The sequence below is a fragment of the Setaria italica genome, chromosome III (genome assembly GCF_000263155.2).
Source record: "Setaria italica strain Yugu1 chromosome III, Setaria_italica_v2.0, whole genome shotgun sequence".
NCBI classification, from domain to species: Eukaryota; Viridiplantae; Streptophyta; class Magnoliopsida; order Poales; family Poaceae; genus Setaria; species Setaria italica.
In genome coordinates this window covers 7,928,361-7,943,933 of record NC_028452.1, presented here as the reverse complement: position 1 = coordinate 7,943,933, position 15,573 = coordinate 7,928,361, and the positions used below count along the sequence as shown (strand labels likewise).

Sequence of the window (15,573 nt, the reverse complement as noted above, 5' to 3'; positions counted from 1 at the left end):
CGCTCATAGTCGGGTGTGGGTATGCGAATGGTCGGGGGTATGAATCAACACTTATCCTCGACTGGGGTATGGTCGGTCTTGCGTCTCGTGTGGGAAAAGTGGTACACCCCTGCAGGGTTATAATCTATTGCAATAGCTGCGCTCTCGGTCATTAAGCAAGCTCTTGATACCCCGCTTTCATAGTAGAGTTATCGAATGGAGTTCATGGAAAATTGAACTCATGTTCATGATTACATTTACTTATTGCAATTATTTGATGCTTGACTTAGAGATCATATAATGTTATATCTTTTGCTTATTATAACTTGATCAAAATTTAGATGCTTTTATGCAAATTAATCACCTATGCCACTCCTTGCTACTTAACCAAATGTATTCTTCTTGAGAGTTGGGCAAGTATATAGCCATATTTGGATAAGTCTTGCTAAGTACTTTTTTACTCACGGTGCCGCCATTAAGTTGTTGCAGGTGATTCGCAGCCGGAGGCTATCTTTGGGTACTTCTACCTCGCGGACGGAGGTGCGGGTAAGAAGTGATGGCCATGGCTATAGGAAGGGCACTATCGGCATATAGTGTTAACCTTCTTATTTTGTGTTGTGTTGTAGCGTATGATGAGAGTAATGATAGAACTTTCTGCTGCAAAACTCTATGAACTTATGTATGTGAACTTGAACCCTTTTATGTAATGTGATGGACTATGTATGGATATGCTTATGCTGTGATGATGTTAAATACTTGTGCTAGTGAGGTGTTTAAATCCTGGGCATTGCTCATGATACATCTTAAGGACGATCTGAATTATTCTCCTTTAATTGAGTTTAATTGAGTTGGTCAATTAATTAAATGGGTTTAATTTGGAGGTTCCTCGCAATATCGGAACAATAACGAGCATCGGTCCATCGGATGGAGATATAACGGCTGAGATCGTCGATTGACATGAGCTCTATTTCAAGCACATGATGATTAGCATCATGACCCATTGCAAAGTCAGCATGGAGCAGGTGAAACTGACGTTGAGGTACAGCGCACGGGGAATGAAACGAAGAGCAAGAATCTAACAGCACAAAAATAAACAAGAGATATAATTTCCTATACACTAGAAAAAGTTACTCATTCCTTCCCTAACCTTCAAAATTTTTTCGTTCCCTATTTGATACCGGGTATAACTTTGGTTCCTTATACGACACTCTGTTAGATTTTTCATCTGATCGCCATTAAATACCCTATGAAAAGACGATTTTGCCCCTATGAAAGAATGTGGGTCCCACCCACCCCACCAAGAATCCACACCCTCCCGAAGTCCCGACTCCACTCGCCACTCCCACCGGTCTCCGCATACGCCCGGCGCCCGCCGGTAGCTAAGTAGCCAACAAGCTGCACCACCACGCGTGCACGCCACACTAACACGCCCACGCACACACCGCACCAAGCAAGAAAGCGGCGATGGAGGAAGGGCCGGGCGCCGCGAGCTTTCGTCTCTCAGTGTCAGTGTCGGCCCAGCAGAGTGCTTTCGCCGCGGTTTCGCCGCCGTGCCGGCTCGGCGGCGCGGCCGGGGCTGCGCCGGCGCCCGGCCGCCAGTGCTGTGGCGGCGGCGACGGGTGCGGGCTCAAGCTCACGCAGATGGTGCGGCGCCTGCAGCGGTAGGGCAGGCGGGCATTGCGCTCCGTGGCGGACTCGCCGCCGCGCGTGCCAGTTTCTCTACTCTGTACGGTCCTATCTCCTCTGTATGATCCTATCTCTTTCTCTACTCGATGCCTGGCTCTTGTTTCATCTGTTCTTCCTCTTCCATGTGCTTTCTCTCTCTCGTGTCTTTCTCTATCTGCATAGGAATGGCTCAGCACATCACGGAGCGGTTCTCGACGAAGCGGGGGTGCGGTGCAGGGAGGGCAGTGTGGCACGGCCCAGCGCAGCGGCGGTCAGGCGCGACACTACTCTCTCGGCGGGGCGACGCGAGGCTGGCAGATGCTGCTGCATCCTCGAGCTCCTGTGCCGCCACCATGCCCTTCCGGATGCTACTTGCCGGTTCGCGCGAGCTGCTTGGGGTAATTGCAGGTCGTGGCTTCCTCGCGTGTCACTGTGGCGTGCGTGCGTGCGTGATGGTGTAGCTTGTTGGCTACTTGGCTGCCGGCGGGCGCCGGGCGTATGCGGAGACTGGCGGGAGCGGCGAGTGGAGTCGGGACTTCAAGAGTGCGTGGATTCTTGGTGGGGTGGGTGGGGCCCACATTCTTCCATAGGGGCAAAATCGTCTTTTCACAGAGCGATCGGATGTGAAACCTAACAAAGTGTCTTATATAAGGAATAAAGTTATACCCGGTGTCAAATAGGGAACGAAAAATTTTTGAAAGCACAGAGGAACGAGTAACTTCTCTAGTGTCAAACATGGAATTATCTCAACAAACAAACAACATGGTCCACCTGGAAGGGATGTCATGGGACCCACCCACCCCCGCTACTGGCTGCATGAAAACAAGGAGTCTTCGGTCTTCCCCTGCCCGCGCGGGCTTCTTCCTCCTTGTCTTCTCTCGTCCTCTGCTTTCTGCTTTCGTCTTCCTCTGCAGCTAGATCATTCTCACCGGCTCCCACCATGGCCACGCCGTCCCCTCCCAGACCCTGAGCAGCGCGTACAGCCTTCGAGAATCGCCGGTGGCTACCTTGTCCGGCCGCCCATGCCATGGCGCTGCCGCGCCAGCTCTTCCTCCCTCTCCTCGCGGTCGTCCTGTCCGCAGCGGTGTGCTCCGCCGCAGCGCAGCCGACCACCGCCGAGGCTGCTCCCGATAACAATAGCACGCCGGGTGCCGGCATCAAGGTCTCGTTCCGCCCCAGCGTGGCCATCGTCGTCGGCATCTTCACCATGATCTTCTCCCTCACCTTCCTCCTCCTCATGTACGCCAAGTTCTGTCACCCCTCGTCCTCCTCGCCCCTGCCCGCCGCGATCCCCACCGCCGCCGCCGCCGCCGCAGGCAATGACGCCGCGGCGGCCGCGCTGGCGCCGGCGCAGGCCGGCGTCCCCAAGCCGGTGATCGAGGCGCTGCCCTTCTTCCGGTTCGCGGCGCTGCGCGGGGCGCGCCAGGGGATGGAGTGCTCCGTGTGCCTCGCCCGCTTCGACGACGCCGACCACCTCCGCCTCCTCCCGCGCTGCCGCCACGCCTTCCACCTCGCCTGCGTCGACCGCTGGCTCGAATCCAACGCCAGCTGCCCGCTCTGCCGGGCGCGCGTCGACGACGGCGACGCCTCGCTCGGGTTCAAGTACCCCTCCAGCGCCAGCATCGTATTCGGCGGCCACGGCCTGTCCTCCGGCCGCTTCGACGGCGACGCCGACGCGGGGAGCGGGCGCGACCTCCTTGACATCTTCGTGGAGCGCGTGCCGTCCGCGAGGTTCGCCGCGGGAGGCGCCGGCCCGAAGCAGCAGGCGGACGAGGAGGCGGCGTCGGCGAGGGCGCCGCCGTCGCCGGAGCTGGACAGGCACAAGCACCGCATCATCGTGTCGGACGTGGTGTTCAAGAGCCGGTGGAGCGAGCTCAACTCCGCCGACCTCATCGCCCTCGACACCGAGATGCTGCGCTCCATGTCCAGCGGCCGCTTCTCCTTCCCGGATTATTCCCCGGAGTACAACGAAGCCAAGCTATCACTATCAGCAGCAGGGGAGGAGGAGGCGTACGGTGCCGTGCCGACGACGACAGGGGAGACGGAGAGGAAGCGGCTGCTGGTGGACGGTCGATCAGGCGGCGGGCGGTGCAGCAGCTCCGCGGCGGTCGACGCCGCCGTGCCGGCTGCGGCGAGGATGATATCCTCCGGGGTGCGGTCCATGTCGGAGATCGTGAGCCTGCCCCGGCTGCGCGGCGCGGCGAGGGAGCGGCTGTCGGAGGAGGAGAACCGGCGGTGGCTGCCGATCGCGCGGCGAACGGCGCGGTGGTTCGCCGGCCGCGCCAGGGGGGAGGAGGGGGAGCCGGGAGCGGCGGGTGTCCACGTCGCCGCGGCGGCGCATGTGTGAATAGAATCGAATCGACGGAATGCATTGAATTTTTGGATGGGAGAAAAGTGTAAACAAACAAACAGTCGAGATCAACCGAAGAGGACAAGTCAAAAGTGAATTATGGAGCCGGGTCAGCCGATTTCCAAAATTTTTACACCTACTGTACATGCGTCGTCGTGCCACATCATGCATGCGCCGGGTCTAGTTGAGTAAGTGGATCTTGAGGAACAGCATCATAATAGTATGCATCATGCGAGAGTTGTAGTTTTTTTTTTACATGACTAATGGCATGGTAAAGTACAGCGTCGTGCACATTGGGATTAGCCTAAGTACCATCTCTACTTATTGCGTCATGCATGATTCAGCTGGTTGGGATTATCCTAAGTATCATCCCGTCATGCTTCTCGGCGCTCCGGCCAAATGCGTGCGGTGGGTAATAATGCAGAGCTAGCTGACGACGCACATGGAGATCGATGTGCACGGATGCCTTATACATTGCTCTCAAGTCTCAACATGCGCGTAGACAAGAACAGGATGGAATTCTATAGTAACATGGCCAAGTGTAATGTAGTGTAATGGGAATGTAGCTCTCAGGTAGTGCTTGGCTGCTAGCACACGGAGATAAAGAAAGCGGAAGGCAGATGGAACACGATAATGGAGCAGCCAGGGGAGTACAATGTTAGCTGCTGGGAGTAGTAGTATACTATTGATGATTCCATTTCCAGTTGGTCTGTTCGTTCATTAGCATAATTGACTATTATAGTATTAACAATAATACTACTGTGGGTTCTGAAGTTCAGAGCGAGCTTGGGCGGCTACCCGCTACCAATACCATACGAAATAATAGTGCCATATTAGGCAGCCCAATGCAACTAACTTGTTCAAGAAGGGCTGCACGTTATTGAATTAGAGTGAGCTGAAGCAGCCTGATTATGCGTGATGTATAGTTAATTAGTTTTTTGTTAGAAAATTGAATTTTTACATCTAACCATTCATTATTACAGTCTTAGCCACCTCCGGCTGATTGACAAATAAAACGACGAGGCCAGTTGCGATCGAGCTAGCAAGCTATCATTATACTGTCAGTCTTAGCAAAGCCCTTTCATTCTATTCTAATGTAACAATAGCAAAGCACAACTATCATTACAATTGCCAATCTTAGGTCAGCCAGCAGAGTATATCATTATATCGTCGAAAACTAAAGGGAGAAAAAAAAAATGCACGGTGAGCTTGGCAAAGCCCTTTCATTCTTCTGTTGTGATGTGGCAATAGCAAAGCACAACTGCCCCGTTGACTCTACCAGCTACTCCATCTTGTATGTACCATAGGGCGGGCAGGCCCCGCAGATGCGTCTACCTGCCCGTCCAAATCGACGGCATATCCTAATAGCTATGCGCATAGGCATAGCTAATCCGACCGCACGGCTGTTAAATGATACCACGTACCAAGGTACAGGAGCTCTCAGGGGAGGTGAGGACGAGATGGGCATCGAATGCCAGGCTGACAAGTCACCAAAGATTAACTCGATCCATCCAGCCTGAGCTTGCGACTGGACAAAAACTAAGCCTAGCTAGCTGCGTCGTGTTTTCGTTTGGCCCGATTCTGATGCATACGACTCTCCTGTTGTTGCCATCCTTTGTCGCCATGGACGGAGGACGTGGGACGTGGCTGGCTCTATGCAGCTACCTGCTCTTCGTGTACTCACCGCAGCCTCATCTGCACGCGGCGAGTGTTGATCGTAAATCGCTACTGCCTGTATAGGCTGTAAGACAAAATTGAATAATAGAGATACACATGAAACTTTCACAAAGAACAGTAGTAAAATGCGCGATGGCGAGTGCTAACAAACGTTCTCGCTCACTTTGAGTTCTAAACTTAGAATGGGTATTTACATTTTTATAAAATTATTTTTAAGAAACAAAGTGTTACTATTTTTTTCACTAGTAGTCGCCTAGCTACGATGAGTCACCACCACTCACCTATTGTGGTTTTGTTGCAAGATTTGCTGAACTAGTCTCTTGGAAGGGCTCATGCGCATGGTTGTTCTTTTTTAATCGTACGTGGTTGGGCCGCAAGCAGGCGCGAGCACGCTCCATTGTTGGGCCGCATCGCCCGGCGGCATTCCACACGTCCCGAGACGGTCAGGCCCGGTCCACCGCGCCCGAGCACGTCGCCGCCAGGTGGCGCGTCGAACGAAGGACAGACGATGGGCCGGAGCGGAGGAGAGGCCGAGGAAGAGGAGGGGACAGAGGAGCCGCCGCGCCGATCGAGGAGCGCCTGCCTGGTCGCCTCATTTAAGCAGCGGCAGGGCAGTGGGGAGGGGACGTCGATGCGCCGGGGACTGCTGCGACTCTGCGAGGAGTAAGACCGCTCCACTCCACCCCACTCCCTTCTCCTCTTTAGGAGCAGCAGACTTCGGAGGCCTCGCCCCGCCCGCTCCCCCCTGCTGCTCTTGTTTTGGTAAGCGAAGGCAATGAAATGCGCCCTGAACCCTTTTCTCCCCTATCACTCCGCTTGGATGCCGTGCGATTGATTTCTTGTCCATGAGGTTCGGAAAATCTGCAATGTGCGTAACCCTAGCTCCCTAGGAACCCCCCATTCATTTCCCTTTCTTTAGATGCAGCCCATGGTTTCCTAGGGTTTTCGGGACCTTTTCTCGTATTCGCAGATTTGTTTTCGTTTTTCTTATCTTCAAATAGAAGAGACGAGCCGGCTTTGGAGTTTTGGGGGTTTCGTTTCTTTTGGTTTGCTTTTGCGGTTGTCACACAGGGTTTCCTGCATCGCTTGGCCTTTTTTTCTCGTCTTCTTTTTTTTCCTTTTTAACAAAAAAACATAAAAGAGCGCGATGCGCTGCTGGTAGGTACTTTCTCCAAAACAATAAAAGGGGGGCATTTCTTTTCGTTTTTCATTTCTTTTTTTTTTTGGAAAAGGTCATTTCTTATCATGGAGCCAATCTGTTAAATGGTCAACTACAGTACACCAAAGGCTTGTCCTTTTCTCTCTTATATACCTGAAACGTTGTTTCAACAAAATATTGCATTTCGTCTTTCCATTGACGTTTGTGATTCTTCAAGTCAACACTACTGCGCAGTTTCTCCTCTCCCCTATGATCTGACAGTCAACTACAGTCACGTGTTTTTAATAAAGTTCTGCGCTTCTTCTACACTGTGGTCACTCCTCAGTCCTTGTGTTCTCCACAGTATAATGCTGCCGCCAAAGGCCCGTGGTTAGACAAGGTTAATGGCTCGTATGATAGATTGTACAAGAGAGGTTTCAGTAGAGATTTATTTTGTGTCCCAAATGTGTCCTTACTACTTAAGGAGGTCATATGGAACAAGTAAAACGAAATTCTGCATTGGCTAACATGCACAAGAGCTGAGAAACGTGTCTAGTGGCGATGAAGTGGAAGTTTAACTAAAGGAGTTGGTAAAAGAATTTGGAGTTGGACATAAGAGCCACAGCTATGGAGTTAAGTTCATGAGTTGGACATAGAGTCATAGCTCTTCCTGTCTTTCAATTTGCTACATTGGCTCATCTTATCTGAATTTTGCCTGATAAAGAAGTAAACAAAAAAAAACGCGGAGCATGTAGTGTTGAAGATGGTAGGGCTAGATGCTGAGTTATAGATTACACTTTGTGATTAAATGTTCCCTAACATGGAATCATTGTTACCCTTGTTTCCTTGCAGAGAGTGCTGCTTGTATTTATCTGAAAATGGGTTCTCATGATGGTGAGGCTGATGAGTTGCCACCACCCCCTCCGGTGCCACCAGATGTGGTGCCGATTAAAGCTGAAGATGTTGTGGGAGAATTGCCACCAAACAAGCCAGTGAAGCCTAAGAGAGTACCAATGGTCAGGCCTGGTATAGGAAGAAAAGGGCAGTCAATCCAGCTCTATTCAAATCACTTTAAAGTCTCGGTGAAGAGTACTGAAGACTTTTTCGTTCACTATCATGTATGTCTGCTGGCCAAGTTTGCCTACTCAAATTTATTGTTGCAGACCCTTGCTTGTATTGTGTATCCCTTGGCTGAATTGATTGTCTCGTTCGATTGAATAGGTGAATTTGAAGTATGAAGATGATCGACCTGTTGAAGGGAAAGGGATAGGCAGAAAGGTGATTGATAAACTGCAGCAGACATATCACTCTGAGCTTTCTAACAAGGACTTCGCATATGATGGAGAAAAGAGCCTGTTTACAGTTGGCGAGCTTCCACATAAAAACAATGAGTTCACTGTAGTTTTGGAGGATGCAGCTACTGGAAAGTTAGTTTTATTCTTCGATCTACTTCTTGCTATTTATGCTGCAGAATTGTAATTTGTATTACCATAAATTGTTTAAATTGTTGTGGTTGTAGGACTGCTGCCAATGGGAGCCCTGGAGGTAATGACAGTCCTGGAGGTGGTGACAGGAAGAGAGTGAGGAGGTCATACCAGCCGAAGACTTTGAAAGTTGAATTAACTTATGCAGCAAAAATTCCTATGAGTGCTATTGTTCAAGTCATTCGAGGCGAAGAATCAGAGAAATCCCTGGAGGCTCTTCGTGTTCTTGATATCATACTGAGGCAGCATTCTGCAAAACAGTATGTAACTATGTATCTTCACGGATGATTATACCTAGATTTAAGTATCTCCTTTGGTCAGGCTTTTATATGCCATTCATCATTGCGGCGGTTAATTTTTCTTACTACATGCAGGGGCTGTCTTATAGTGAGGCAATCATTTTTCCACAACAACCCTTCTAACTTTGTTGACTTGGGTGGTGGTGTGGTGGGTTGTCGTGGATTTCATTCAAGCTTCCGTGGCACACAGAGTGGGCTTTCCCTAAACATTGGTACGTACTCATCCTGCACCAGTACCATGCAACCGCTATCGTGTAGTGCTTACATTTGACCTTTCAGCTCATGTTAGCTTATTTTCTGAAACTCGCAGATGTTTCAACAACAATGATTGTGAAGCCAGGCCCTGTTATTGATTTTCTTCTTTCTAACCAGAAAATTGATCATCCTAACAAAATTGATTGGCAAAAGGTAAGTTAAATTTTTGTATGAAACCGCTTGAATGATCATACTAATGCATTGACATATTATTTTGATAACTCTATTTTGGATGGATGCATACTCAATATAGGCCAAGCGTGCTCTCAAGAACTTGAGGATTAAAACAATTCATGGGAATGCAGAATTCAAGATTTTTGGTCTGAGTGAGAGGAATTGCAATGAACAGACGTGAGCACATATTTTCTTACCATCCTGTTCATTCTTATCATTGCTTTACTTGAAACAAGTTCCCTAGTGCATTAAGCTTGTTTCAGATCATTTTTTGACTTTTGTTCAGCAGATATACTGTTATTAATTCTGTTCCAATATCAATGCTTAGCTTACTATTTCGCTGAGTTATTCTTGTGCTTTCAGCATGTTTTGTAATTCATGTTTGCTCGGTGAATATTACTGTCATTTATTAATTGATTTCTCATTGGTATATGCAACTAGATTTCCTCTAAAGCTGAGGGATGGCAGCAATGGAGATGGTGATACTGTTGAAATAACAGTCTATGACTACTATATGAAGAAAGGAATTGAACTGCGGTATTCTGGTGACTTTCCCTGTATAAATGCGGGGAAAGCAAAGCGCCCAACATATTTTCCGATCGAGGTTTGTTTCAGTTTTGCTTGTGTACATCCTTAAATCTCTTTGTTATTTACTAAAAATATGTTGTACGCCATGTTTTTTGTGCTCTGTTACTAGCTGTGCCATCTTATTCCATTACAAAGATACACCAAAGCTTTATCTACACTACAAAGGACCTCCCTTGTTGAGAAGTCTAGACAGAAGCCTGAAGAAAGGATGACAGCCCTTAATGATGTGAGTTGCTATCTTGATTTTAGCATGCTGCAAACATATATAACTGCATGGCCTTGATTTCTCTGACTGTAATAACTGACAGTTTATGATTACCCTAAATGCTAGGCACTGCAACGCAGTAATTACGATTCCGACCCCATGCTGAGGTCTTGTGGCATTTCAGTTGCTCCAAAATTTACTCAAATTGAAGGAAGGGTCCTGCAAGCTCCGAAGGTTGGTGACAATTCTCTTGAGCTTATGTGTTTTCTCATTCTAAACATTGTACCAGTATGATTGCATCAGCAAAATGCATCTAAGCTAATCTCATATCATGTAGCTGAAAGCCGGCAATGGTGAAGATATCTTCTCGCGAAATGGACGGTGGAATTTCACCAATAAGGTCAGCATGCTTCTTTTTGTATCCTCTAGCACTTTGATTATGAAGGATTTTCTGATGCTTTGCCAATTATTTGCATTCCCCTTTCAGAAGCTATTTGAAACCTGCTCTGTGGATAAGTGGGCGGTTGTTAATTTCTCTGCACGTTGTGATATTGGGAAACTTATCCATGATCTGATCAGAAATGCATCTGCAAAGGGAATTGTATGTTTTAGCTTTCATACAAATTCTGTCACAAATTTCTGTTGCTTACCTTATTTTTTTGGCAGCAAATGGACCAGCCTTTTCATATGTTTGAAGAGAGCCCCTCTATGAGGCGCGCCCCTGTGTCAAGAAGAGTGGATGATATGTTTGAGCAGATAAAATCGAAACTTCCTGGTGCTCCTAAGTTCCTCTTGTGCCTTCTTCCTGAAAGGAAAAATTGTGAAGTCTATGGTTGGTTTATTTCTGGTTACCATTGTTACCCTTCCATATAATTATCGTACCTTTGCAAGAATTATACCTTTTGGTTTCAACCAGGTCCTTGGAAGAGAAAGTGCCTTGCTGAATTTGGTATTGTCACACAATGTCTAGCTCCAACAAGAGTCAATGATCCATACCTGCTTAATTTGCTGATGAAGATTAATGCAAAGGTTTTTGGCATGATTTATCTTCTTTTGCACTGTATTATTTCACTAATCTATAACCCCTTTCCCCTGTTGCTAACCAGCTTGGTGGTATGAATTCGTTGCTGCAAATTGAAACATCTCTTGGAATACCTCATGTGTCAAAAGTACCCACCATCATCTTGGGCATGGATGTGTCTCATGGGCATCCTGGACAATCTGATAGACCTTCGATTGCTGCGGTAAGATGGATGCACTTTCACCCTACAGTTTTTCTCGAACAACTTCTAACTCTACAGTTCTGCTCCGCTCACATGGGGTCTGAAGGATTTGGTAAATTTAGGAAATGGTTCTATGTTAATCAGTCATAGGCATAACTTCGAACTTTGTTTAGGTGGTTAGCTCTCGTCAGTGGCCTCGTATCTCCAAATATAGAGCATCGGTGCACACGCAATCCCCCAGGCTAGAAATGATGTCATCCTTGTTTAAGCCACGGGGAACTGAAGATGATGGCCTCATTCGGTAAGAGAGATCTTCACTCTGTATGTGATATATATATATATATATTGCACGGTGCCTTTTGAATATCCTTGTTTATCTTCATACCTCGGACTTCCAGGGAATCGCTGATTGACTTCTACACTAGCTCTGGGAAGCGAAAACCAGACCACATTATTATTTTCAGGTTTGAAGTTCTGGAATTACTATTTCCTGATATCACAAAATCTTGTTGAGGAAACTCTAAAAAAGGTTACTGTGAAAGTGCATTCTTTGCTGGAATGGATCATAACCATTTGCTGGTTTTAGGGATGGAGTTAGTGAGAGCCAGTTTACCCAAGTCATAAATATTGAGCTTGATCAGATCATTGAGGTAATGCATTTGTTTCAATTTATCCTTTGCACGTTTGCTTAGTTTGCCACCAACTCATGTACTCATTGGTGCTAGGTAAATACTCCTGATTGCACATCTGTTTAATCAATGCAGGCATGCAAGTTTCTCGATGAGAAGTGGTCACCCAAGTTCACAGTGATTGTTGCTCAGAAAAATCATCATACCAAGTTTTTCCAGACTGGATCTCCAGATAATGTTCCTCCAGGCAACATTTATAACCTATTTATAAAGTGTCCTACCATTTACATCTGAGTGGGCAGTCCCCTGTGAGATATGGTACCAATTAATGTGTCATTTTGCAGGTACTGTAGTGGACAGTGCGGTCTGCCATCCTAGGAACTTTGACTTCTACATGTGTGCACATGCTGGGGCGATTGTAAGTCGTCTCTGATTCCTGTATGAAATTGTCTAGAGCTAATTGTTGCAAGTTATCTCTGAATCCAAGATTGTCTAGGCGCTAAACATTGGCTATTTGCTTGTCTGTACCAGGGAACATCAAGGCCCACACATTATCATGTTCTGCACGATGAGATAGGCTTCTCTGCTGATGAAATGCAGGAGTTTGTTCATTCGCTCTCTTATGTGTAAGTAGGGAACTGTGGTAGCTGCATTTCACTGTGACTAATTTCTGGCTATAGCCCCCTTGCTTATACTGTTGCTGTGCCCCACCTTTCAGGTATCAAAGGAGCACAACGGCCATCTCAGTAGGTAGGTCACACGATCCCAGTTTAGTTTTTGCTAAAGCATGATTTCCAGCACAGTAAACAGTAAATGACGGGGGTGTGTCTGTTTGCAGTTGCTCCAATCTGCTATGCCCATCTCGCTGCAGCCCAGGTCGGCACGTTCCTGAAATTTGAGGAGATGTCAGATGCGTCCTCCAGCCAGGGAGGGCATACCTCGGTGGGCAGTGTTCCTGTGCCGGAGCTGCCACGCCTGCACGAGAAAGTCAGGAGCTCCATGTTCTTCTGCTGATGTGCTCGTCGGTCTGGATAGTGAAAGAGTGGTGGTATGTATGTATATGTCTAGTGTAGCAGCCAACTTGGAACCTGAAGGCTTGCTGAACCTACTTAGCTGCTGAATCTGGAGGTCTGTCGAACCAGTCGTTTTGTTGCGCCATCAACATGGACGCGATTTGTCGATCCAGATGTGGATGGATCATGTTGCTATGACTCTTTAAGTCAGCTCTTTGGTTGAAGCTAAGCACTCTTATGGACCATGCCGTGTGTTGCAAATGCTCCCGCATGTTTTTTTTGGGGTCTATTTCAGAGCTTTACAGGTGCTGATAGTGAACTCCATGACAAGCCAAACGGATTTCGGTTCATTTCATTCAGGGAGATGAGAAAAACGTTAACAGTGAGTTTTCTCATTCTGTACAAACTCAACTGCTAGACGAAAGCAGCTAGGGGGACATCACACACTAGACTGAGCTTGTGGCTGCCCTGAGCAATTACATTGGAACAGCTGCAGCCACTTAAGATGCATCACACTAGACTAGCTCCTGGCTGAACAACAGCGGCAGCAGCTGAAGATCAAAGCAACCAGCACACCACTGGGAGCAAGCAAACAAACAATCATCAGAACTACTCATTTCCTTCTATGTTTCAACCCTTCCCTGTGTTGATAAAGGCTATGCTATGCTCAATCAAAGAAAACTAGAGAGAAGAAAATCAAATCAAATCAAATCAAATCAAATTCAATCCTTGTAAAAGCAAGCGGTGCGAGTTGGTCATGGATCCTTGAGTATCTCCATGACCCAATCCCTGACCCTTATGAAGCATTTCATGGAGAACCTCTCGTACACCTTCTCGTACATGCGCAGGTTCAGGTAGGCAAACTTCATGTATGTGTCGACGCATTCTTGGTATTTCTGGTACAATGCCGGGAGGGTCAGAGCAGCCACGATACCTGCAGTAGAGTCACGGTGAATTGAATTCTTTCGAGCTAAAATTCATGGTCAATTGAATTCTTCCGAGCTAAAATTCATTGTGAATTGAATTCTTTTGAGTTAGAGTTCATGGTGAATTGGAACAGCCAGGCTTACAGTTACAGATGATGTAAATAAATAAATTCAGACAAGGGAAGAAGAGCAGCTCACTCGTATAGCAGAAGGTGGGGAAGTCGGTGAGGCTGCCGACGATCGAGACGGCCCACAGGCAAAGGAAGGTCTGGCAGAAGAGAACCGAGTCCCTGCCCGTGGCGATGTCGTGGAAGCCGGAGAGGACGGCGTCGAGTGCGGCGCGCAGCAGCGCCGCCGCCTCGTCCACGGCGTGCTGCGGGACGCGCATCTCCGGGACGGGGGGCGCCGGCCTGTTGAGGAGGCGCGCGGCCTTGGCCCAGAGGAAGAGCACCGTCAGGAGGAGCAACAGCACGTCGGAGGCGACGGAGAGCGCGGTGTAGCCGCGGCCCGCGCCGTAGAAGAGCAGCCAGGAGGCGGCGGTCGCCGCCAGCAGGCAGGCGCTGACGTCGGCGCGGCCACGGCGCCACAGCACCACGTCCCACACTGCAATCAAATCCCGGATTCAATCTCCAATTCATATCCATCAATTCATCGAGATAGAGTGGGAGGTGTAGAATACCAAATTCTCCGACGACGCATGTCCCGCCGCCGCCGGTGATCCGAGCATCCATGGACGAGGGAGGGGAGGGGAACCGAGTCAAATCGAATGGAATTGGAGGCTTGGAGGCGAGGAGTTCAATACAAGAACAGCTAGTGGAGCCGAATCGAAGTACAGGACGGACGATCCATGGGCTGCTCCTCCAAAATTTCCTCACAACCAAAAAATCAGTAGGCTTCGCTGTTGCTGCCTCCCCTGACAGCCAGCCCGGGAGACGAAGAAGAGACGTGCGCGAATGATGAGCTGGAATCGACTTGGCGTGGGTCCCTCAACCACTCCACCAACAGGCAGCAGGCAGGCAGGCAGGCACCGCCCTCCCCAACCCCAATCATCCATCCTTTCCCAGTTTTCCCACCTTTTCTCTACTCCAACTCTTTTCCTTTTTTTTCCTTTTTTTAAAAAAAACTTATTTCTTCCCTACCTAAATTTGAAAGTCCCATCAATTCCAGATTCAAAAGCGTGTTTCGTGTTTGATTTCTCTTTCTTGCGCGCAGTTGTATCTTTCTACTAGCACCTATAACTACTCTACTCTCTCTTTTTCGTCAAATGAACCCAAAAAGGGTTGCTGTGAATGGTATGCCTATTTATTAAGCGCTTTCATGAGCATTTGCAGCATGCTTCGGTGAACTTGCAACCTGCCAACAGTGAGCGTTAGATGGAGGTCTTGGCATTCTTCACAGTGACAAGAGTTTTGCTGGGTTCATGTTCAACCAGGATGAGAACTTCAGAAGCGACTTGCTGCAGTCTGCTGAGGTTCACCGCCGGTACATATACGATGGTCATTTTTGCAAAGCAGTAAAGCAAAGGCTTGTTTCTTTTTACCCATCCACCCATCGTGCTGTTGTTTAAATCTTACATCTTCAGACCTAAAAACGGGGATGTTTCCTGTATTGACTGTAATTGCCCTTTTTTGCTTGGACCTAAAAACGGGGATGTTTCCTGTACTGACTCTGTATAGGTTGCTCATGCTGCTGTTGTAATCCTGGAGATTTACAGCTTGAAGAAGATTTACGCATGAGGAGAGGAATGCCAGGCTTGTTGAGAATCAGAATCCTCTAGCAGTAGTAATTTTGTTAAAACAGTTTCAGGAGCCGTGTCTTGGTTGCAACTCCTCTGGAGAAACAAGAGAGGTTTTTTGCTTGGATGCCCCAGAAAGATATGAGTTTAAAATTCAGAATTTTGAGTATTCCTGTACAGTTTGCTTTGATTTGTTGTGCACTACTCCACAACAGTTCCTGTACAGTAGTACG

The 15,573-nt window shown here is 48.1% G+C and overlaps 3 protein-coding genes across 3 annotated transcripts; 2 read left to right on the top strand and 1 right to left on the bottom strand.

The window, feature by feature from the left end:
- The first annotated feature begins 1,707 nt into the window (after positions 1-1,707).
- LOC101778890 (putative RING-H2 finger protein ATL12) lies at positions 1,708-4,724 on the top strand. Its single transcript, XM_004960908.3, has one exon. It carries the CDS (start codon positions 2,672-2,674, stop codon positions 3,989-3,991), a length of 1,320 nt encoding a protein of 439 aa, XP_004960965.2. The 5' UTR covers positions 1,708-2,671; the 3' UTR covers positions 3,992-4,724.
- A 1,487-nt stretch (positions 4,725-6,211) lies between these two features.
- LOC101778220 (protein argonaute 4B) lies at positions 6,212-12,908 on the top strand. The gene is made up of 23 exons (XM_004960906.3): positions 6,212-6,433; positions 7,662-7,927; positions 8,031-8,236; positions 8,329-8,553; positions 8,668-8,804; positions 8,903-9,000; positions 9,101-9,198; positions 9,463-9,625; positions 9,719-9,835; positions 9,941-10,048; positions 10,152-10,214; positions 10,302-10,415; positions 10,481-10,646; positions 10,731-10,843; positions 10,921-11,058; positions 11,211-11,338; positions 11,436-11,501; positions 11,624-11,687; positions 11,802-11,913; positions 12,011-12,084; positions 12,198-12,292; positions 12,385-12,416; positions 12,505-12,908. Exons 2-23 carry the CDS (start codon positions 7,688-7,690, stop codon positions 12,678-12,680), a joined length of 2,733 nt encoding a protein of 910 aa, XP_004960963.1. The 5' UTR covers positions 6,212-6,433; positions 7,662-7,687; the 3' UTR covers positions 12,681-12,908.
- A 99-nt stretch (positions 12,909-13,007) lies between these two features.
- On the bottom strand, positions 13,008-14,591 carry LOC101776573 (reticulon-like protein B12). The gene is made up of 3 exons (XM_004960903.4): positions 14,285-14,591; positions 13,804-14,208; positions 13,008-13,613 (listed from the first exon to the last, which is right to left on the bottom strand). The coding sequence occupies exons 1-3, from the start codon at positions 14,334-14,336 to the stop codon at positions 13,435-13,437; spliced, it is 636 nt and encodes a 211-aa protein (XP_004960960.1). The 5' UTR covers positions 14,337-14,591; the 3' UTR covers positions 13,008-13,434.
- Between the last annotated feature and the right edge of the window lie 982 nt (positions 14,592-15,573).

Excerpts from the sequence above, each read along its gene's own strand:
- LOC101778890 (XM_004960908.3), top strand. The coding sequence starts at position 2,672 with ATGGCGCTGCCGCGCCAGCTCTTCCTCCCTCTCCTCGCGGTCGTCCTG.
- LOC101778220 (XM_004960906.3), top strand. The coding sequence starts at position 7,688 with ATGGGTTCTCATGATGGTGAGGCTGATGAGTTGCCACCACCCCCTCCG. Across the intron at positions 7,928-8,030 it reads ACTTTTTCGTTCACTATCAT|GTGAATTTGAAGTATGAAGA; the intron begins GTATGTCTGCTG and ends TCGATTGAATAG. Across the intron at positions 12,085-12,197 it reads GTGCACATGCTGGGGCGATT|GGAACATCAAGGCCCACACA; the intron begins GTAAGTCGTCTC and ends TGTCTGTACCAG.
- LOC101776573 (XM_004960903.4), bottom strand. The coding sequence starts at position 14,336 with ATGGATGCTCGGATCACCGGCGGCGGCGGGACATGCGTCGTCGGAGAA. Across the intron at positions 14,209-14,284 it reads ATGCGTCGTCGGAGAATTTG|TGTGGGACGTGGTGCTGTGG; the intron begins GTATTCTACACC and ends ATTTGATTGCAG. Across the intron at positions 13,614-13,803 it reads CCCCACCTTCTGCTATACGA|GTATCGTGGCTGCTCTGACC; the intron begins GTGAGCTGCTCT and ends ACTCTACTGCAG.